Source organism: Lampris incognitus, chromosome 1 (genome assembly GCF_029633865.1).
Source record: "Lampris incognitus isolate fLamInc1 chromosome 1, fLamInc1.hap2, whole genome shotgun sequence".
NCBI lineage: Eukaryota > Metazoa > Chordata > Actinopteri > Lampriformes > Lampridae > Lampris > Lampris incognitus.
In genome coordinates, this window is record NC_079211.1 from 51,488,245 (window position 1) to 51,511,942 (window position 23,698).

The window sequence follows — 23,698 nt, forward strand, 5'->3', positions numbered from 1 at the left end:
GAGCCCCGAGGTAGTCCAACCTTGGGGGGGTCGTCCTCTGTGTGGAGTTTGCATGTTCTCCCCGTGTCTGCGTGGGTTTCCTCCCACGGTCCAAAGACATGTAGCTCAGGTGAATCGGCATTACTAAATTGTCCCTAGGTGTGACTGTGTGTGGGCCCTGTGATGGAGCACCCTCTGTCCAGGGTGTCTCCCCGCCTGCCGCTCAATGACTGCTGGGATAGGTTCCAGAATCCCGCGACCCCCAACTGGGATAAGCGGCTTGGATAATGAATGGATGGATGGATGCTCTGTGTATATGTGTATGTATGTTTCTGTCTGTCTGTATAGCTATCTGTCTGTCCATGTATCTTACTCCACCCATCTGTCCCTCTCCCAGTGACCACCACCACCCCCTCAGCAGGCGTGAGTCACACGCGGCGCTGCAACGACTCGGAGAAGGCCCACTGTGTCAACGGAGGAGACTGTTACTTCATACATGGTATTAACAAGCTGTCCTGCAAGTAAGTCAGTCAGTGCCCCCCCCCCCCCAACCATCACCTCCCCTTTTCACTCCCTGTCCTTCCATAGCTCTCGCTCTCTCTCTCTCACTCTGGCTTCAGTCCCCGTGGTTCTGGCCCGTGCGCTGCCCTGTGCCGTGTCAGCCGGTCGTTCCTGGGTGTTGACAGACTGAAACCTCCCTCCTGCCGCTCATCGGCAGCTTCTTTATCTGTAATGCAGGTTAAGTGGTGGCTCTGTAAGGGACTATGAATCCGTTTGGTTTCTGGCAGCATACCCTCAAGCCAGGGAGAAACAGAAAAGACCAAATTATATAGAAAATTAGTGAAAGAAGAAGAAGAAAGTTAGTGAATGAAGAAGAAGAAATCTAGCGACTGAAGTTAGCTGAAAGTTAGCGAGTTAAGAAGAAAGTTAGTGAGAGAAGAAAAAATGTTGAGTGAATGTGAAAGTTAGCAAGTTAAGAAGAATTTTAGTGAGTGAAGAAGAAATTTAGTGACTGAAGATGAAAGTTAGCGAGTTAAGAAGAAGAAAGTTGGTGACTGAAGATGAAAGTTCGCGAGTTAAGAAGAAGAAAGTTGGTGAGTTGAGAAGAAAGTTCGTGAGAAGAAGAAAGTTAGTGAGAGAAGAAGAAAGTTAGCGAGTTAAGGAGAAGAAGAAAGTTTTTTTAATCAAGACTACAGATATACAAACACATCAAACAAAGCCAGTATACTCTAAAACAACAGAGTAGCTAAGAACAGAACACCAAACATGACAAAGACAATGAGAACAAAGCAAGGGAACAGAAATAGAAAGTTAAAGAGATAAAATAATATAAAATAAAATAGGACAATGCAATATTCCAGGGGTTCAATTACATTAAATTGTTCAAATACAAAGAATAATTTTTGGGCATTTCTGTTTTTCATAGATTTTAGAGACTTGGAAAAGGTTACTAATTCGGGTTTAAAGGCTGCTAAACTGGGTTGCGCTTTGCAACATTTACATTTGTGTATGAAATATTTTGCCAAAATAATGACATTATTCAACAGGAATTCTATATTTTTATCTTCCATAAACACTCCGAATTTGACACTTACTAGTAGAAATGGCGGTAGAGCACTAATGCTCGACTTCATCCATACATACAAATTATACCAAAACTTATAGTAAGTAAAGTTACAGTGGAAAAATAAATGATCCGTTGTTTCTATGTCTGTCTTGCAGAATTGGCAGAAATTACAGTCTACATTACATTTTAAACTTATAAATTCACTGGAGGGATAAATATCATTAATTATCTTGAAGTGAACGTCTTTGGCTTTGGGGGGGATAGGGAATGAAATGTATCTTTTTCTAATTTTATGGGCATTCAAATGTGAGTACATGTCTAAAATATAATTCCTTCTTAAAGGGTCAGGATAACATATCTTCAACAGAGAGTTTCTGATAAAGAAATTATTGCAGGTTCTGTCGACAAACTTTAAGTTGTCAATCATTAAGGGGTGAAGTGTGGGGCTGACAGAAGAGTAAATAAGACACTGTGAGACCATCATCTTGAGTTGTATAGGGATCGCACCTATTACCATGCCATAGACCTTTACAGAGGAGGATAAGCTATATTTCAAACACAACTCATTATAATTCAATAGATTGCCTCTGTCATCCATGATGTGTGTAATGGACCGAATACCCTTCTTCCACCACTCTTCCAAAAACTAAGATTTCCCTTTAAGCAGGACACATCTATTATTCCAAATTAGAACTGCATGGGGGGTAAAGTTGTGTTTAAACAACAGTTTCCAATATTGCAAACCTTGTTTATGAAAGGCGGATAAACGTAGCGGTATCTTGGACAGTTCAAAATCACTGTTCAGAAGAAAAGCAATCCCTCCCAACTTCTTAAAGATTGCATTGGGAATGGCATGCCAAAACACAGTCTCATCCATGGCAAAGGCTTTCAGCCACTTCAGCTTAATCATACCATTCATAATGTTAAAATCAATGGCATTCAACCCCCCGTTTTCATAAGTTTTCAAGAGGTCACTTTACCTGATATAATGACACCTGTTTTTCCAAATAAAATTGAGATTAGTTTGGTTAATGGATTTAATCATTCTTGATGAAATAGCCAATGAATAAGCAGGATAAATAAATCTAGAGAGATTCCCCATCTTGGTGAGTAGAGTGCTCCCAAACAGACTAATGTCCCTCTGTAACCAGCTGTTTAATATAGTAGCTTTACACTTTGTAATATTATTCTGAATATTCATCTCTTCTCTTGATTCAAGGTTTTTACTTAAGTTAATGCCTAAATATTTAACAGGGACACCAAATAAAGACCTAGAATAATGCTCATGTAACGCCAGAAGTTCACATTTGCTTATATTCAGAGTTAAACCTGATGCTTTGGTTAAGAGCTCAACTGATTTAAGGGCCAAGGGGATCTTGGAGGCATTTTTAAAGAAAACTGTGGCGTCATCTACAAGTTGGCTTATCAATAACTTGTTGCCCAAGGCCTCTAGGCCCTCAATGTTATAATTTTTAATTGGAATGGAAAGTAATTCTGCTACAATAATGAATAATAAAGGGGAGCTGCCACAACCTTGTCTAATGCCTCTCTTAACACCAAATCTTGGGCAGGTACCACCAGGTAAGGACACACAACGGTTTATATCCTTGTATAACATGCTTATGACACCAATAAACCTTTCTCCAAAACCAAAATGATGTAGGGCTTGTGAGATGAAAGGGTGCTCAACAGAATCAAATGCTTTGTGAAAATCTAGAACCAGAAGAGGAAAGTTAGAGAGAGAAAAGGAAAGTTAGTGGGAGAAGAAGAAATTTTGTGAGTCAATATGAAAGTTAGCGAGTTAAGAAGAAGAAAGTTTGCGAGTTAAAAAGAAGAAAGTTAGCGAGTTAAGAAGAAGAAAGTTAGCGAATTAAGAAGAAGAAAGTGAGTTAAGAAGACATTCTGTGAGTGAAAAATGAGAAATTTAGTGATTGAAGATGAAAGTTAGCGAGTAAGAAGAAAGTTAGTGAGAGAAGAAGGAAGTTAGTGAGAGAAGAAGAAGAAAGTTAGTGAGAGAAGAGGAAAGTTGGTGAGTTAAGGTGTTAGTGGGTCTCACAATGACTCATTTACTCTTCTGTCAGCCCCACACTTCACCCCTTAATGATTGACAACTTAAAGTTTGTCGATAGAACCTGCAATAACCACTATCAGAAACTCTCTGTTGAAGATATGCTAACCTGATATGCTATCCTGACCCTCATTCCCTAACCCCCCCCCAAAAGCCAAAGAGGTTCACTTCAAGATAATTAACGACAGTAAATTTATAAGTTTAAAATGTAATGTAGACTGTAATTCTTGTCAAATTTGCAAGACAGAAATATAAACAACGGATCATCTATTTTTCCACTGTAACATTACTTATAAGTTTTGGTTTAATTTGTATGTATGGATGAAGTCTAGCATTGGTGCTCTGCCTCCATTTCTACTATTAAGTGTCAAATTTGGAATGTTTACAAAAGATAGAAATATAGAATTCCTGTTGAATAATGTCATTATTTTGGCAAAATATTTTATACACAAATGTAAATATTGCAAAGCGCAACCCCGTTTAGCAGCCTTTAAACCCGAATTAGTAACCTTTTCCAAATCTCTAAAATGTATGAAAAACAGAAATGCCCAAAAATTTGTCTTTGCTTTTGATCAATTTAAAGTAATTTAACCCCTGGAATATTGTATTGTCCTATTTTTTTAATTTACTATTTCCCTTTCTTTGTTTTGTTCTCATTGTCTTTGACATGTTTGTGTCTTAGCCTACTCTGTTGTTATAGAGTATACTGGCTTTGCCGATGTGTTTGTATATTCGAAGACTTGAATAAATAGAAAGGTTAGTGAGTAAAGAAATACAAGAAAGTTAGTGAGTGAAGAAGAAGAAAGTTAGCGAGTGAAGAAGAAAGTTAGTACGCTAAGAAGAAAAAGAAAGTTACTGAGTGAAGAAGAAGAAAGTTAGTGCGTTAAGAGGAAAAAGAAAGTCAGCGAGTGAAGAAGAAAAAAGTTAGTGAGAGAAGAAAGTTAGAGGGTGAAGAAGAAGAGGAAGAAAGTTAGTGAGTTAAGAAGAAGAAAGTAAGTGCGTTAAGAGGAAAAAGAAAGTCAGCGAGTGAAGAAGAAAAAAGTTAGTGAGAGAAGAAAGTTAGAGGGTGAAGAAGAAGAGGAACAAAGTCAGTGAGTTAAGAAGAAAAAGAATGCGAGTGAAGAGGAAAGTAAGTGAGTGGAGAAGAACAAGAAAGTTCAAGAACAAGGAATCGTCACACAGTCATAGCCTTGGTGACAATGTTGTTTTTGTTCAGCATAACAGACAGATATTATTCCTAATGATGTACATGGACAAGTACTTTAGTCATGTTATGCCGCGGACAGAAACTCAACAAAGTCACTTGACTTACCTCTGAGCTGGAAAGCTGACATTTCATAACACAATATAAAGAAATATTATCATGATAAAAAAGAAAATAACAAACTGTAGTGGATATGAGTGTCTCTTTTTTTTTTGCTTTTGCAAACTAATGAAAACAAGAGTATTGCTAGCTCAAGTCCTCAAATGATAAAGGCGTATCCTCTCATTTTAACGTCCTGGTTCCTTGGCATTCAAGCCCAGTCACATACTGTTCTTCTCATATGTTAGATTATCAGACCATCAGCGAGGAGAGATGTACTTTTAGAATACCTTAAATATCTTAAAATAACCCAAAAGCTGATGACAATTTAATCTTGGCAAGGGTCCCTCATAATACAGGTCATCTGGTAGCTCCAGGTCATTGATATATTGACTACTCAGTCATGACCCTGGGTTGTAGACTATGTTCTCTCTTTAATTTCCCCTTTATTGCCTCGCCGCCGACCAAGTACTGTAATTTCCATAAGGGCAAAACGTGTCACTAATGGGGTAGTTGAACATGTAGGAAATAGTGGCAGCGCGGTGGCCCAGTGGTTAGCACTGTTGCCCCACAGCAAGAAGGTCCTGAGTTCGAACCACAGGCCGTCCCAGGTCCTTTCTGTGTGGAGTTTGCATGTTCTCCCAGTGTCTGCGTTGGTTTTCCTCCGGGTGCTCCGGTTTCCTCCCACCATCAAAAAAACATTCATGTTAGGGTTAATACTCCTGCCTGTGCCCATGAGCAAGGCAATAGTAAAGAAGAAATGGAGTTGGTCCCCGGGTGCTGCAGCTGCCCACTGCTCCTATACAATAAGATGGGGTAAATGCAGAGAACACATTCATTGTAAGAATACTGTAGCGAATTCGGGGGACAACGCAACCACAGGAACTGCCGCGGCCGGGAAGCGAACCTGTATCGCCCGCACCGCAGGAGACATCGCTAACCGCTCGACTACAGTGTCAGACCCGCCAGCCACCGGCCAGTGTTTCTACTTATCCATGCACGTTACAATACAATTCGTTCTAAGAATACTATGTCAAATAAAGTGGCTTTCATTTCATTAGGGAAGTGTACATCACAAATCCATTTGTTGGTGTGCAATAACACTCCCTGCGCATGTAACATTCCATTCAGGACTTGTTATAATCTGGAAACGTCTATTAAGGACCTTATAATTCTGAGTCAGCACCTCCAAGTCTGAGGCCATGGTTCTCTACCGGAAAATGGTGGATTGCTCCCTCCGGGCTGGGGATGAGTTGATGCCTCAAGTGAAGGAGCTCGAGTATCTCGGGGTCTTGTTCACGAGTGAGGGTAGGATGGAGCGGGAGCTTAACAGGCGGATTGATCCAGCATCAGCAGTAATGCGGATGTTGTACCGGACCGTTGTGGTGAAGAGGGAGCTGAGCCGGAAGGCAAAGCTCTCAATTTACCAGTCAATCTTCGTTCCAACCCTCACCTATGGTCATGAGCGTTGGGTAGTGACTGAAAGGGTGAGATCGTGAATACAAGCGGCTGAAATGAGTATCCTTAGTAGGGTGTGTCTGGGCTCAGCCTTAGAGATAGGGTGAGGAGCTCGGACATCCGAAGGGACCTCGGAGTAGAGCTACTGCTCCTTTGCATCGAAAGGAGCCAGTTTAGATAGTTCAGGCATCTTATTAGGATGCCTCCTGGGCGGCTTCCTTTGGAGGTTTACCGGGCACGGGTAACTGGGAGGAGACCACGGGGTAGACCCAGAACTCGCTGGAGGGACTACATGTCCAATCTGGCCTGGGAACGCCTTGGGATCCCCCAGGAGGAGCTGGAGGACGTTGCTGGGGAGAGGGACGTCTGGAGTGCCCTACTTAGCTTGCTGCCACCGCGACCTGACCCCGGAGAAGCAGCTGATGATGAGATGAGATAATTCTGAGCTCATCTGCATAAATAGCATACTATTAGCCAGACCAAGACCGGATTCAGACCATTATTGATGACTGTTGCACGACAGCAAGGGTTGACCACTCGCATCAGGTGAAGCTAGTGCTGGCAAATCTGAGGTTAAGGGTATACTGTATTTTACAAACTATAAGTCGCTGTTTTTTGTTTTGTTTTGGGTTTTTCTCCACTCACCTGGCTGGTCTTGCGACTCATATTCCAAAGCAAGCTATAAAATGTAATTGAAAATACTGTCTGTACCACCCACGGAAATTGAATGAGAGAGAATGGACATGAGAGAATGAACTGTGTGCCGTGGTCATTTGAGTAGGTCAAAAAGAAAATGGCGAATGTTGTTATGGTGCCAACACACATCAGTGAGGCCGTAAATGTTCGTACTACTCCGCTGCTTGTCAGAAATCAGACACTTGGTCATTTCATGCACTTCTGCACACGAAATGAAACGAAACATTGTTTCCCCCAGCCCACAGCAGTGCAACACAAAGACAAAAAAAATATATCCACAAACTACATGAACTACAAGAACACACATATCTAAACTAACACATACATGTAAAGTAAACAAAAATAAAAAGTCACTGCCCAGCAGAACGAACGCCAGCAGAATGATTGGCCAGGTACAATTGGGGAGGAAAAAATGCGACTTATATGTTTTTTCCCCAGAACAACACGTCTTTTGCTGAGTGCGACTAATACTCCAGTGCGACCTTTAGTCTGGAAAATACAGTAATTTACAGTTACAATATTAATGTGCACTTCTGTAGTTTATGTTGGACCATTCTACAGTTGTGTGAATTTCCAAAACAACATAGGGTACGTTAACACGTTATTTGTTTCAAAATACTACAATAGCCACCAAATATATTCATATTTTTAACATAACGTCGTCCATCATGGAGTCAGGCCATGGTGGATGACTTTTTTTTTTTTTTTGCAAAGCACCATGGAGCTTTGCAAAAATTAAATCTGACTGATTGACTGGTGACTCTTTAATGTAAGGACTTCCCATTGAATGTTGAAGACTTCCACTTTGTCTACTACTACTACTACTACTACTACTCTCGGCTGCTCCCGTTAGGGGGCGCCACAGCGGATCATCCGTTTCCATCTCTTCCTGTCCTCTGCATCTTCCTCTGTCACACCAGCCACCTGCATGTCCTCCCTCACCACATCCATAAACCTCCTCTTTGGCCTTCCTCTTCTCCTCTCCCCTGGCAGCTCCATATTCAGCATCCTTCTCCCAATATACCCAGCATCTCTGCTCCACACCATCCCAATCTTGCCTCTCTTGCTTTGTCTCCAAACCGTCCAACCTGAGCTGTCCCTCTAATATACTCGTTCCTAATCCTGTCCTCCTTCATCACCCCCAATTAAAATCTTAGCATCTTCAACTCTGCCACCTCCAGCTCCTCCACCTCCTGTCTTTTCATCACCTCTTGTCTTTTCATATGGTCTCCAAACCATATAACATAGCTGGTCTCACCACCATTTTGTAAGCCTTCCCTTTAACACTTGCTGGTACCCTTCTGTCGCAAATCACTCCTGACACTCTTCTCCACCCACTCCACCCTGCCTGCACTCTCTTCTTCGCCTCTCTCCTGCACTCCCTGTTACTTTGGACAGTTGACCCCTATTATTTAACTTATATGCCTTCATCACCTCTATTCCTTGCATCCTCACCATTCCACTGTCCTCCCTCTCATTCACACATATGAATTCCATCTTGCTCCTACTGACTTTCATTCCTCTTCTCTCCAGTGCATACCTACACCTCTCCAGGCTCTCCTCCACATGCACCCTACTCTTCCTACAGATCACAATGTCATCCGCAAACATCATAGTCCACAGAGACTCCTGCCTGATCTCGTCTGTCAACCTGTCCATCACCACTGCAAACAAGAAAGGGCTCAGAGCCGATCCTTGATGTAATCCCACCTCCACCTTGAACCATCTTTCATTCCAGCCGCACACCTCACCACTGTCACACTGCCCTCATACATATCCTGCACCACTCCTACATACTTCTCCGCAACTCCCAACTTCCTCATACAATGACACACCTCCTCTCTCGACACCCTGTCGTATGCCTTCTCTAAATCCACAAAGACACAATGTACCTCCTTCTGGCCTGCTCTATACTTCTCCATCAGCATTCTCAAAGCAAACATCACATCTGTGGTGCTCTTTCCTGGCATGAAACCATACTGCTGCTCGCTGATCATCACCTCTCCTCTTAACCTAGCTTCTATTACTCTTTCCCATATCTTCATGCTGTGGCTGATCAGCTTTATACCTCTGTAGTTGCTACAGTTCTGCACATCGCTCTTGTTCTTGAAAATCGGTACCAGTATGCTGCTTCTCCACTCCTCAGGCATCCTCTCACTTTCCAGGATTGTGTTAAACAATCTAGTTAAAAAATCCACTGCCATCTCTCCTAAACACCTCCATGCCTCCACAGGTATGTCATCAGGACCAACCGCCTTCCCACTCTTCATCCTCTTCATAGCTGCCCTGACTTCCTCCTCGCTAATCCACTGAACTTCCTGATTCACTATCCCTAAATCATCCAACCTTCTCTCTCTCACTCTCTCATTTTCTTCATTCCTCACCTCCTCAAAGTACTCCTTCCACCTTCTCAACACACTCTCCTCGCTTGTCAGCACATTTCCATCTCTATCCTTGATCATCCTAACCTGCTGCACATCCTTCCCAGCTCGGTCCCTCTGTCTAGCCAATTGGTACAAGTCCTTTTCTCCTTCCTTAGTGTCTAACCTGTCATACAACTCACCATACACCGTTTCCTTTGCCTTCACCACCTCTCTCTTCGCTTTACGCTGCGTCTCCTTGTACTGCTGTCTACTTTCTTCATCTCTCTGACTATCCCACTTTTTCTTTGCCAACCTCTTCCTCTGTATAATCTGCTGTACTTCCTTGTGTAGTGCCCACCCCCTACTCTGTGTCTATAGACGCAGTGAAAGGGAATAAACTAGGAAGGTGGGGCTACGGGTTCGTAAACAAATACTATTCTGAATAAGAGTTTAAATATCGCCAGAAAAATTAAGCTTAATGAACTCAACTTATTATTCAGATGAAATAACTGGACCAGACAACCTCCTTACATAAACAGGTAATGTATTGAGTTTAGGAATGTGAATAAAGTAAAGTTGTGACAGCAATGCAAAAAAGGCGCACGATTATCAATTATGTCAAATACCCCAAAAAGGGAAATGCAAATAAAGAATAATGTGACTCCAGTCAATAGTTGCACAACCAATACCTTGGTGCATCGCACGTATACCAGTGCTTTTGACATGGGGAAATTGTCTAATATATATTTATATAGAGCGAGACCAGGATTATGATAGTAGTATTATATCTATTTAGTGGACAACATGACACTAGCTGTGAGTATACCCCCAAATAAAGCAAAACACAAACACCTGTCGCTCAATATCACAACTGTAACAATAGTGGTGGGACCACACACACACTTTATAACACAAATAAAATAACCCCAAAAGCCGCACAAACTAATAAACGTTGCAGGCCTGGTCGCTGCTTGGGTGCGTGGTGACCCGCGCGCTACTTACAATGGGCCCCTTCACCCAACAGAGCCGAATGAGACTGTACTTACGAATGTCCGTGGGTGGTCGTGTGGGACAAGTAGCGCCGCCTTGTGGCCAGGAGAGCTCTGTACGCGCCCACGTAGCACAGAGCGGGAACGATGACCAAAATCCAGCGATGAACTGCCGTGTACGAAACTTAATGCGTGGTGCGCGTGACCAGGTCGCTGTACTGCCGTATACTACGGCTCAGCCCCACGAGCTCCAGGCTCACCGAAACAAGGCAGAGTATAACCGATACAGATAAGCTAACTTGCTAGCATATCTGACTAGCAAGACAACCGGTAATGGACACTGGTCAGCTAACGTACAGATAAGCTAACTTGCTAGCATATCTGACTAGCAAGACACTCGTAAAGAACACCGGGGTCGAACAGAAAATTAAGCACGTCTTTCAAACGTGCTATAAAACAGAGTCGACTCGTATATGTTGTCAGTAACGGACCGTATTTCGAATGACAACTGCAGTCATTAAAGTAAAGGTTAGATTAGCCTAACTACTCAAGCTAATGGGGAGCAATCAGCTAACGTAAGCTGATTGCGCTAGCAAACAAAGTTAACAGTGAGAATTCACGTACACAACCTCAAACTTCTGAATATAATCTGACTCAACATATCTTGCAATTTACACGTTTGATCAACGTATCAGAGTCGACTCTAACAAGTATTTAATTAAAGCCCAATACAGGATAATGCTGAGGAGACAGCAGAACGCTACTTGACTTCAGACTGTTATGCTCGCGCACCAGAACCTGACCCGTGTGGCGAAACCCAAGACAGACAGACACGAGATGACTTCAAAATCTACAGAGGGAGGTTTTATTGTGGGAGAGAAATGTATGGTGAAAAAAAGGCGTTCTGTTAGTGGGATTTGTGAATAAACTATGTGTGGTGTCCCGTGGTTTGCGTGTATAACTATGTGTGAGTGTTTTTAGCCAATGTGTGGTGCGGTATGTAAATGACCAGGAGGTGTTGAAAAAATGTGCGTGCACCTGGCGAGAAAGTCCAGTCCGTGATCCAAGAGGGGTTGTCCGAGAAAGTCCAGGTCCGAGATCCGGGAAGTCGAGTCCGAAAGGAGGGGTCCAGATAGAGGGACAAGGGGGGAGGTCGCAGGAGAGGTCCGGGGAGAAACGTGAAGGTCGCTGGGGACGAGGGAGACGCGGGGAGCCGTGGAAATCGCGGAGGGAGAGTCTTGGGAGGAAACAGAGACACGAAGATAAGACACTGGGGAATAAACAGAATGCAAGGACCGCTGGAGGGCTTGTCAGAACTTTACCGCAGGGTTCAGTACGTCGAAGCCCTGAGAGACGTTCTGGGGGGCTTCTTGTAGAAGGCTGCCTGATTGCCACAGGTGTGCCTGATGGATGATGGCAAACACCTGATGCAGTGCGGCGCTCGTCTCCTCAGAGCGCGAGCCGAGCGCTCGGATGTTTCCGGCACGTCCAAGCTGGGGGAGTGGCTTGAACGTGCCGGGGAGGCAGCTCGGGGCGGTGTAACCACAACACAGACCTTCACTCTAGAACACTCTAGAACTCCTCCTCCTTCTCCCCTGAAGTCTTCTCTAATTCCGCCCCCCATCCAATCACAATAAAGATTTGCCCGTATTGACATTTGACATTAACCAATAAAACATTCATATATGGCCTACAGAATAAGTTGTACACTCGCTGTGCCACGTGTGCGCCCATGTACATTCCAATCAAACTTGCTTAGTTTTTTTTTTTAGGGCAGACGGGATGCGAACCTCAGACATTAGCAAATCCCTAATGACACAGTAAAACTACATGCATTAAACAACTGTACTAAACCCAGCCTTTTCTCACCCGAGCTACACCCTCCCCCTTCTAGACTTTTGATGTCCCTATCAAACGAATTATTATACCCTTGGTCGGGGCTACACTTGTTCCACCACCAAGTCTCCTTGTCTTCCTTGCTCTGTCCTGATGACACACCAAGTACCTTCCTAGCTGTCTCCCTCGCTATTTCTGCAGTGCTTGCCCAGCCATCCGGTAATTCTTCACTACCACCCAGCGCCTGTCTTACCTCCTGCCTGAACTCCATACAACAGTCTTCCTTCTTCAACTTCCACCATTTGATCCTGGTCTCTGCCTTCACTCTCTTCCTCTTCTTGGTCTCCAAAGTCATCCTACAGACCACCATCTGATGCTGCCTAGCTATGTTCTCCTCTGTCACCACCTTGCAGTCTCCAATCCCTTTCAGATCGCTCCTCTCCCATAAGATATAGTCCATCTGTGTGCACTTTCCCCCACTTTTGTATGTCGCCCTGTGTTCCTCCCTCTTCTTGAAATATGTATTCACCACAGCCATTTCCATCTTTTCCACAAAATCCACCACCATCTGTCCCTCCACATTACTCTCCTTGGCACCATACCTGCCCATCACCTCCTCATTACCTCTGTTCCCTTCACCAACATGCCCACTGAAGTCTGCTCCAATTACCACTCTCTCCTCCTTGGGTACACTCTCCACCACGGCATCCAACTCACTCCAGAATTCTTCTTTCTCTTCCATCTCACACCCAACTTGTATGGCATATGCGCTGATAACATTCATCGACACACCTTCAATTTCCAGCTTCATACTCATCACTCTGTCCGACATTCTCTTCACCTCCAACACACTCTTGACCGACTCTTCCTTCAGGATTACCCCTACCCCATTTTTCCTTACATCCGCACCATGGTAGAAGAGTTTGAACCCAGTTCTGATGCTTCTGACCTTACTGTCCTTTCATCTGGTCTCTTGCACACACAGTATACTATCTTGCTGCCTTCTCTCCATCATATCAGCCAGCTCTCTCCCTTTACCAATCATAGTGCCAACATTCAAACTCCTGACTCTCACCTCCACACTCCTACCCTTCCTCCTCTCCTACTGCCTCTGGAAATGCCTTCCCCCTAAATGAATAAGGCCAAATAAATAGGAATAAAAAGAAAAACAGTATAAATGAATAATAACAAAGATGAAATATTTCTAAAAGCTTTCACAAAGAGGAAAGTTTTTCCCCCTTTTCCCCCCCAATTGTATCCAGCCAATTACCCAACTCTTCCGAGCCATCCCGGTCGCTGCTCCACCCCCTCTGCCAATCTGGGGAGGGCTGCAGACTACCACATGCCTCCTCCTATACATGTGGAGTCGCCAGCCGCTTCTTTTCTCCTGACAGTGAGGATTTTCACCAGGGGGTTGTGGCGTGTGGGAGGATCATGCCATTCCCCCCTGAACAGGCGCCCCCACCGAGGCGCTAGTGCAGCGATCAGGACACATACCTACATCCAGCTTCCCACCCGCAGACACAGCCAACTGTTTCTGTAGGGACACCGGATTAAGCTGGAGATAGCACGGGGATTCGAACCGGGATCCCCGTGTTGGTAGGCAACGGAATAGACCGCTATGCCACCCGGACGCCCCCTCACAAAGAGAAACATTTTAAGAAGAGATTTGAAAGAAGCTAGAGACTCGTTTTGTCTGAGTTCAATAGGAAGAGAGTTCAAATGTGTGGGGGCTCAAACAGCAAAAACCCGATTTTAATGGTCAAGGGGGCGCACGCGAGGTCAATAAATCAGATGCGTATTTAAGAGTCTCATTTAAGACCCTTTCAGGCCTTCAAATTGAGCAGTAAATTTTTACAATCCATTTGAAATCTAACAGGGAGTCAGTGTAGGGAGGCAAGCACGAGAGTGATGTGATCATGCTTCTTTGTCCTGGTAATGAGTAGAGCAGCTGTATTTCGTACCAACTGGAGACAGTGGAGGGAGCCCTGGCTGATACCCAAGTAATGTGCGTCGCAATAATCAAGCCAAAAATAGATAAAAGCATGTAAAATGCTGTCCATTTTACCATTTACAACTTTTAGTAGATCAGCAGTTGATAAAAATTGCCCAATTTTAGAGATTATCTTGAGCCGGAGAAAACGTGATTGAACATCATTTTTGACTTGATTATCAAAACAGAGGTTAGCATCAAATATTACCACTAAATTCCTAGCAGTCTGCTTAACACTAGTTGACAGGCCACCAAGAGTAGTATCAAAAGGGCTGATGGAATTTGGGGGACCAGACAGAATGATTTCAGATGTATCATCATTAAATGTAAGAACATTTCGGGACATCCAGGATTTTATATCAGAGAGGAACTTGTGAGATTTGCTAGGCTGCTAGGATCTGTGGGTTTTAGTGGAATGTATAACTGAGTGTCGTCAGCATAAAACACATCACGATTTTGAATAACCTGGCCAAGCGCAAGCAGCAGTCGTAAGCTAATTTGTGATTTGATTAACACGCTCGGGCGGCAGTTAGCAGCTAAACGTAATGCTTTGACTGACAGGCAGATGGTTAGTTATTTACTGGCCGCGGTTGAAAGAAGGGGGTGGCAAAAACCTCATCTCGGTATGGAAGGATTTATAAAAATTGATATTTTATTTTAAACCGGCACAATAATCTTATGAATTGAAATTGAATTGAAATTTATTTTTTGATCGTGGATATATAACCAAGTCCAGTTGCACTTGATTCAACTCCTTTGGATAACCATGACCTGGATGAATGAGAACATTCACAGACTTATTTTTTCCTATTTTTAATTTTATTTTTATTATTAGTTTTTTTTAAACTGCATTTTTCACTTTCCTCTCCCGGACCCCCTAGCGCCTCCTGGCGGCCCCCACTTTGAAAACCAAGGAGCTAGGCCACCCCCTCTCCCAGAGGGTCTGGCAATATGAAAATATGCAAAATAGGGGGGCCTAGCCTCAATCAGGGGAACAGTGTCCCCTGGGGACAACCATGTCTCAGTAATCATAGAAAGTCCAGATTATTATAAACAATAGAATCATTAATGATAAAAGACTTATTACCAAGCAATCTCACATTCAAGAGGCCAGAATTGTTTGGTGTCAAAGAGTGAAAAGAAATGGGAATACAGAGAATAGGACGTAAATTGCAGATATTTGCTCCAAATATTAGGTTGTTATTGTTTCTACCGTTGGATATGTTGTGTGGAGTGTGGATGAGAGGCCCGGTGCCTAATAATACTCTGCATGGGTAAAACTCCCAGTGAGAGGGTTAGTGACAGATGAGGCCAGTGGGGGGTGGGGGGGGCAGTACTGTAGGGTGCCACCATAGGTGGAAATGGAGGTTCTAGGAGGACTGTAGGGCATGCTGCAAGTTGGCCGCTAGAATTTGGCCACCCAGCCTGTTAGAGTGGACTCCATCAGTCCTGAAGAGGGAGAAACGATCCCAAAACAGATTAAAATTGTCAATAAAACCTATATTGTGAGCTCTGCGGGCAGACTGGAGCCAAGTGTGGAGGCTGAGGATTCTGCTGAAACGCCCTGCTCCACGGGCCAGTGTGGAAATAGTACCAGAAATAAAAATAGACGAGGCAAATTTGTAATTTGTGATATTTGGCTATACAAATAAAATTGACTTAATTCACTTGACTTTCCACAAGTACTTAAAAAGCTAAAAAGATCGTTAAAACTCTTTTTGGTCAGTTCAGACTGCTGACGAGCTGCATTGTTTGTCCCGACATGAACGATCACTCGATTGGTGGAGGACAGGAGTGAGCACAGCAGCTCTGGGAGCTTATCCAGGATATCAGGGACTGTGACTCCAGGGAAACGGTGTGCAGCTGCATTGAAAAAACCGATGTTGGCTGTAAGTTCTCATGGCAGGAGAGTGCACGATCCACACTGTGAGTTGAAATCGCTGACTAGGGATGGGGTGTCCAAGCTGGCAAGTGTTGTGGCAAGGTAGTGACACCAGCTCTGCGAACTTCCCTGCTGGCTCGGGGGAAGGAAGACTTCCAGAGCATCTGATCATGGCCTCTTTCAGGCTATCATGATGGGGCGAGGCAGTCATTACTCAGGATGAGGGCTGTTTTTTTTGCTTCATAGTGGGATGGCAGGCCCCCTGAACACTGCTACCCACTAGTGGTATGGAAGCTGCAGTGTTGGTAGGTGCCATTTTTATAGAGGGGTCTAGATCAGGATGGGTCAGAACCACAGGAACATCATCTTGGTGGACTGGAGTGTCATCAGACAGGTTCGCGTAGTGGTTGGAGAGGTTTAAGCGAGGGGGTGAGGCAACCCTATCTGAGTTTCTTGTGACCGCGGACCACCACTTTGGCCAGAACGACTGGTGGTTATGTGTCGAGCAGTTCTGTGGGGCCCCTCCACTTGTGCACAGCTTTCCATCGACAAGTGCAGGGGTCACACAGAACTGTGTCCTGAATGGCTGCACTGAGAGAGGCAGTCCGTTTGGACTGCCCAGAAGCAACGTCCATGAAGCTGGTCAAAAGGGGGTCTTTCTGAAGCAGTTCAACAGAAAGCCATCGAACATCCTCTTCAAGGTCAGAAATCTTTCTGTTGTGCTTTCTTGAGTAGCACACAGTCTTCACAGGGCAAAGTTGGCATAATTGTTTTCGTTTTTATAAAAGCTAATATCAAAGAGGCAAAAGACCAACTAAACCACAGCAGCCACGCAAAATACTATTAAAGTGAAATAATAAATTCAATATTGATGTCAAAACGTATCTCTACAACAACTAGTCCTCCATTTTCTCACTGCTCATGACCGAGCACCAGTGTTAGCCAACAATATGTGACATTTTATATTGGTAGTGAAATGCCAAGCAAAAGGCACAGCTAGCTAGCTATTTGGCCAACACTGAAATTGAAAGGGTGTGCTATCGACTAGCTAACAGTAGTTAGCTAATGTTGGGTAAGGCAAACATTAGCTCTGGCTAGCTAATACGTTAGCTAAACTGTAACTTAAGGCAAAAGCTAGAAACTATCTAATGTTAGCATTCATTCATAGACAATCTAATTCAGAAACTCTGACTGTAATAAAGTGTGTTAAACTAGCTTGATGGCTAGCTTGCACTAACCAACAGTGTCTCCATTGACTTGCGCGATACCCGCAAGCCGCTGCAATGGTGGGAGTGATGAGGCAGGCAGACGAGACGCTCAACGAACGTCAAGGTTAAGAGATGGTCTGATCCACTTTAGGGGTGTCTGAAATCGTATTACAAGATTCTTCCAGGCATGAATATGGGAAATATATTGTAGTATTTACGATTACAGGTAAGAAGGATATATAAATGTTTCATCCCCCGACCTGTTGTTTTTGCCTCTTTTGTGGGGGGTTTAAATCTAAATTAGGGGGGGTCCGATCCCCCAATCCCCTCCGTAATCCAAACCATGAGTAGAACAAAAGGTTCCCTAGCTCAGAGAACCAGTTCAAGTCAGAGGAAAAAGACAGGAATGTGCAGATAAAGAAAGGATGAAGAGGAAATCAGAGGGACTGGAGAGGATGGAGAAGAGGCTACGTACAGTTAAGCTTCTGCTTATGCTCAATATCTCTCTCTATCTCTCTCTCTGCTCTATTTATATAACGCTATGGGAAATTGCTGAGTGGGCTGTACTGAGGGTTTTTTGCTGTAATTGATTCAAAATGCAAGTTGTCTCTTTGGTAGAGAAGAAGAGCGTAAAGGATACCCGGACGATTTTAAGGACAGTACATGAGTGCGGTTAGGATGAAGGTCTTTCACATACACTATATCAGCCATTTGAAGGTGGCGTGGTGCGCTTTGACCAAATAGTTAATCATTGTTGTTTCTGTGTAGATACAATATAACTGCAGTAAAATCTGACGTGGTTATATTAGTCGACCATGGTGGTAAAATGTCATCAGTTACACTTGATTACATGTGTAATTAATTGTGCAAGCAATCACTCCCATTATAATATATTGTAACGTGCATGGATAAGTAGACACGTTGGTCCTTGACTAACGGGTCGGACCCTTTAGTCGACTGGTTAACGTTGTCGCTTGCGGTGCAGGAGACCCGGGTTCGCGTCCCGGCTGCGCCAGTTCCCGGTTGCCCCCCCCCCCCCCCTGAATTTGCTACAACATCAATACTTGGCATAGCTGTGGCGTCGATGTAGCACTTCGGTGGGTGTGAATATGGACCCACGCTGTATCTGTTGTCCCCTCCACAGCGAGGAGTCCTCTTGTTAGTGTGTCAGCGTTATGAGCTCGGTGGCTGGTGGCCGGATATGAATCATTTTGGCGCCTGTGGAAACAGCTCACTGCCGCTGTGGAAACTCGGTGTGCACAACCCCACTGTTATTTATACTCCGGCAGTACTGGCGTCCACTCCACAGTTTCCACGCTCATATAGAGTGGAGAGGCGCGCGTGCACTACCTCGCGGCTTGATCTAAGCTTAACACCCCGCCCCCACCGTACTTCCCGAAGGTAACCATCATGTGACCCGCATGACTGTGATGATGTCATACTGTAGCTGTTGCAGTGGTGATGTGGCGGCGGCGGCGGCGTCACGCCGTGCAGTTCATTGTAATCTCGCTCTTGATTTCTCTCCTTCTCTCACACCTCTCTTTCCCTCTCTCTCTCTCTCCCCCGCCCCTCTCTCTCTGTCTCTCTCCCCGTCTCTCCCGGTGTCACATTCTGTAGTCAGTAGATTGTGCTCTGTTTCTAATCCCTCATTCTCTCTGCTCTCTTGTGTCCTCCCCTCCCTTCCCCTATCCCCTCCCTCCCTCCCTCCCTCTTTTCTACCTCTCTGTCTGTGTGAACTTCCTTGTCCTTCCTCCTGCTGTTTCTCTCCCCTCTGCACCTCTGTCCTTTTCCTCCTCCCTCCCCTCCCCTTCCCTCTGTGTCCTGTTTTCCCCCCATCAGGTGTCCTAATGAATATACGGGGGACCGCTGTCAAAACTCCGTCATGGCCGGTTTCTACAGTATGTCCATTTACTCCTGTCTGTCTCCTTCTCACTGGGACTGCTGCATGCCTGCCGCGCTGGAGGGGTTGGATGGAGGGTGCACTCTGTGTGTGTGTGTGTGTGTGTGTGTGTGTGTGTGTGTGTGTGTGTGTGTGTGTGTGCGTGCGCGTGCGCGTGCGCGCACGCGCTCATCAGCTTGCTTGTGTGCGAGTGTGGCTGCATGGCTCCCCGGCCTCTCCTTGTTCCTCCCTGTCCCATGGTTCCTCTGTGCTGCTCCTCTCGCAGCCATTCTCCCACCCTAGAGAGGGCCGGAGGCAACCTGCAATCGCCACACTTCTCTCGACCTTCATTCCAAACACAGGATGCTCTCAGATGCTTTTTAGAGGATTTCTAAAGGCGAATACCCATACTGCAGTTGCATCCAGACAGGGAGACTCAAAGAGAGACAGGGGGTTGTGAATTCACACACGACGGTCGACACATGGCGTCATAGTTGTGTCTCAGCACCCGTTGTCTCATTTCTCTGTAGATGCTCCATTGGTGCTGCTGGGAATTCGAGCTGCAACGTCTCACCAGAGCAAATAAGATCCTAATTCAGGCATTAAATATGTCGGTAGCAAATATGTCCAGATGTAAATGTAGAAATATGAAAGTATGTCCACATCTTGCATGCCATGCAGCTGTGTACTTAGTACAAAATGGTCCCCTCTCTCAAAGAACTCCTCAGCAGAATCCACTTAGTCTATTTGAACGTTACTGAAGAAGCCAGAGGTCATCAGCCAAAGTTCTGTTTTTAGAATTACTATTTGGACGGTGGTTTTTGGGAAGGTGATTATTATTATTGTTATTATTTGGAAGGGGAACACAAATGAAAACGAGAACCAATGTAAGATCTGAAAAGCATTTAAAATTCAAAAACCAAGAGACTTCATGTGATTCGACTGAAAACATCAGCCATCTCAAAATTTCAATTTGGAAAGAGAAAGGTTCTTCACTTGAGCATTGACCCCTGCCCAAAGAAGACGAACAATCCATGTGCATTGCTGAAAACTGTACTAACTCGTGCTGTGATTGGCAGAGGTCATCATTTATCACTTGGGTTTACTCTCGAGACTCCCCCGGATACAGGAACTGGAAAAGGCTTGGTGGATGTCAGTGGTGTGAGCTGTTGTAAATTGTACATTTTGAGCACCTGTGGACCATCTATCAAACGCTTCCCATGCAGCATGCAGCCAAATGCAGCTCGACATGTTTTTACATGGACCTTCCACGTTTTCCGAGATGGTTGCACACGTGTCACTCATTCGCACTGCAGTATTTGGCATAAACATGGGGGTACAGTGACGGGAGGTGCGTGTAACTATCCTGTGATTGCATGGGCGGGAACGTGCAGATTTACAGAATCATGTCTTCAAACGGGTCTGGGGCTTTTCCACAGGGAAACGCATTGACAGTTCAGCACAGTAGAAGTGATGCAATATTGCGGAGAAGCTAAGCACTCCTTCTCGACAGCAACAAGTAATATATTTTCGATATTTCCGTTGCATTTTTGCTGGTAAACTCACGTTGCTGACCAAGCAATCACCGTAAGATGAAAAGAAGGGATGGCCTTTACCCCCCTTCTCATTGTCAATGGGATCAGCACCTCCGCTCATTAGCTGAGCGAGCTTGCTTGACACCGGACCACGTAAAAGTACCGAGTTGACGCAACAGACAGAATTGACACGTTTTACATCATAAACAAGGCTCGGCGTTTTCGGTTTTTACCGATTGTCACCGAAAAATACCCAGATTGTATAACAAAAAGAGCAGATGGATTTAAATCGATTTTCACCCAGATTTGAAGTTTCCACGGCTCCGAAAGGTTGTTCCTGTTCGTGTGAGGTTATGCAACAGCGTCCCGTTGTGGCGACGTTCGGCATGCTGTCTGGCTTTGAAAAGTAAGACCCGAAAACGCCGAGCTTTGACCATAATATAGCTCAACAGTGTGTGTTTTGGTGCCCCCCCCCATCATCAAGCAATCGTCTAAATGCCGAGTTCGTGCGGTTGTGTTGCTTTTATTTTGCAAAGCCATCTCGTCTTTTCAGTGAGCTAAAATGTTTTTGTTTCTGCTGTTATAAAACCACGCTGACTCGTCAGTGCATATTTCTGTAACGTGTTATCAGAGTGAAGCTTAGCCAAACATTGGGGGGGGGGGCGCGATGCTGCACGAGCATGATGGCCATTGGCTTCGGTCTCTCCATGACCCATACAGTAAGAATGCGTTGATGAGTGTCGTGTTTTGTTTTTGCAAATCAAATGAACAATTACAACAGCAACACGCGCCACCAAGGGGGGGGGGGTACCACACACGAGACACGCTGTTATCAACACAAATGAGATATAACGTTACTATTTAAACGAACCAGAGCACCGACCCCCCCCATTTGCTGTGCAAGCCTCATCAAATGTACTGTGTGTTTTTTTTTCTGTTGGAGAGTAACTCACTGCTTTTTTTTATCTATTGTTGTCTTGTTTTTTTTTTTATTCTGTTGTGTTTTGTTTTTGTTCGTTTTTTTTTGTCTGTCCAATATGGTTTATTTCAGAAATGAGGTCTAGTAAATATAGCAGTAAGTGATGTGGCTTTCTGTCTTGCTGTCTCTTGTCTGTCGGTCTCTGTCTCTGCATGTCTTTCCCGCCTGCCTGCTTTTCCTTCCTTCCTTCCTTCCTTCCTTCCTTCCTTCCTTCCTTCCTTCCTTCCTTCCTTCCTTCCTTCTCTCTCTCTCTCTCTCTCTTTCTCTCTTTAATTCATTCTGTCCATTCTCTTTTTATTTTATTTCTTCTGTTCCGCCGTTTCCCCGCCATTTTCTGGGGGCGGGGCGGGGCGGGGGGGGGGGTCACAGAGCTGCGGCTGTCTGCATTGTCTGTCTGACCGGGCGGTTTGCACTGCTGACTACTATGACGCCACTGACAGGATCTGCAGCACCGTTTCCTTGTTCAACATATGTAGTGTGTAGCACGGTGCACAGTATATCGTACATATGTTCCAAGGTGGACCACATATTTGACCCTATCTGTCTTTTTCTTTTTGTCACGACAACTCGGAATTGGCAGAGCTTCTCGGGATAGAATTTATGGGTATGAAACCACTATTATTCATTTTGCTGTGCGGTGCTTAAAGGGTTTGCCGGGTTCCTGTCACGGTCACACATTATTATTGCCATCTACTCTGCAAAACCAAACGGCTGGGTCTCTCCCAACCTGTCTCTCATTTTCTTCTGCCCACTAACCCTGGTTTTAAGACACATAACACCCCCACCCCCCACCCCCCACCCCCCCGATGCATGTACTCCTCTTACAAGTCTTGAGAAATCGCAGGGACGAAATCCTGAGTGTTCATTTAACTCTGAGAGTGTGTACAAATGGATCCTTTTGGGTCCATTTGTACACACTCTCGCGGTTAAATGAAAACTCGGGATTTTACTGTGCAGGAGCGAAAATGATAATGAGCATTTTTGTTGTGCTTATTCCATTGGCTCCAGCCAGCGAAAGCCAAATTTGCATCCTCATCTCAAACGAGGAAGATTTTTCCCCCCCGCCTCCTCAGGAAATGGCAGCGTCTTGAGCGTCCCGTTGGCTTCGGCGCTGTACTAGCATCGCAGCTCACAGCAGCCAATCGGATGACAACACCTCAGCTGCAAGCGCTTCAGCGAATGCTACTCAAAGCTAGCAAAAGGCCTGACAACACCGTCCGTCCTTATTATTTTGCCCTTGATTGACTCAGACCCAGGAGCCTGCCTGTCCTAAATCAGGAACACTAGCGGCTGCGTTGCACAAGCGAGCCAGTCTCTGCATGTCTGCATCAGCACCCGGCGACACACACACATGCACACAATGCCGGGCTGAGGCTGCTGCAGGCCTGTCAATCCCTGCAGAGCAGAGGCCCTTTATTTAGCACCAACGGCCCCCTACCCTCCACCATCTCTATTTTAGTACCCCCCCACACCCCGCCCCCGTCCAGTGGCGTGTGTAAGACACTATAACTGATCACAAACAAACAAACAAAATCCAGCTTCCTCGATATAACCTTCCCACTTTCAGGTTTTCCCAATACCTCGCTAACTTCAAGAGGTACGGTTGTATAGTCCCAACGCGGTTGTGCCACGTTCTCCTGTTTGCCCCACCTAGGTGTCAGTGTGTTAAGCAGACCGTTTCATAATTGAGAAATTACATGCACATCAACCAGTGCTGTGTCTGTATTTGGAAAATGTAGCCCATAAGGACTGCAAGTGGGTAATCCAGGGACACCAACAGTCGGCTAGCCTGAGGTATTCCACATACAGTGTTCGGGACACTAGGGCGGTGTGAAGTCCTTCTGGTGGACACGCCCCTGCTCCCTCCTCATGCTCTATATTATATTTGTCTCTTTCTCCTCCATCTTTCTGTTTTACCTTTTGCCCCCCCACCCCACCCCACCCCCGTTCTCCTTGTTGCTCC

General features: G+C 45.0%; 1 protein-coding gene across 1 annotated transcript in view; it reads left to right on the forward strand.

The window, feature by feature from the left end:
• Positions 1 to 23,698, forward strand: part of nrg2b (neuregulin 2b) — an 84,662-nt gene that overhangs the window by 53,594 nt on the left and 7,370 nt on the right. Inside the window, exons 4-6 of the mRNA XM_056275546.1 lie at positions 377 to 500; positions 19,182 to 19,240; positions 22,316 to 22,339. Coding sequence (XP_056131521.1) covers positions 377 to 500; positions 19,182 to 19,240; positions 22,316 to 22,339 — 207 coding nt within the window. The remainder of the gene's footprint in view (positions 1 to 376; positions 501 to 19,181; positions 19,241 to 22,315; positions 22,340 to 23,698) is intronic.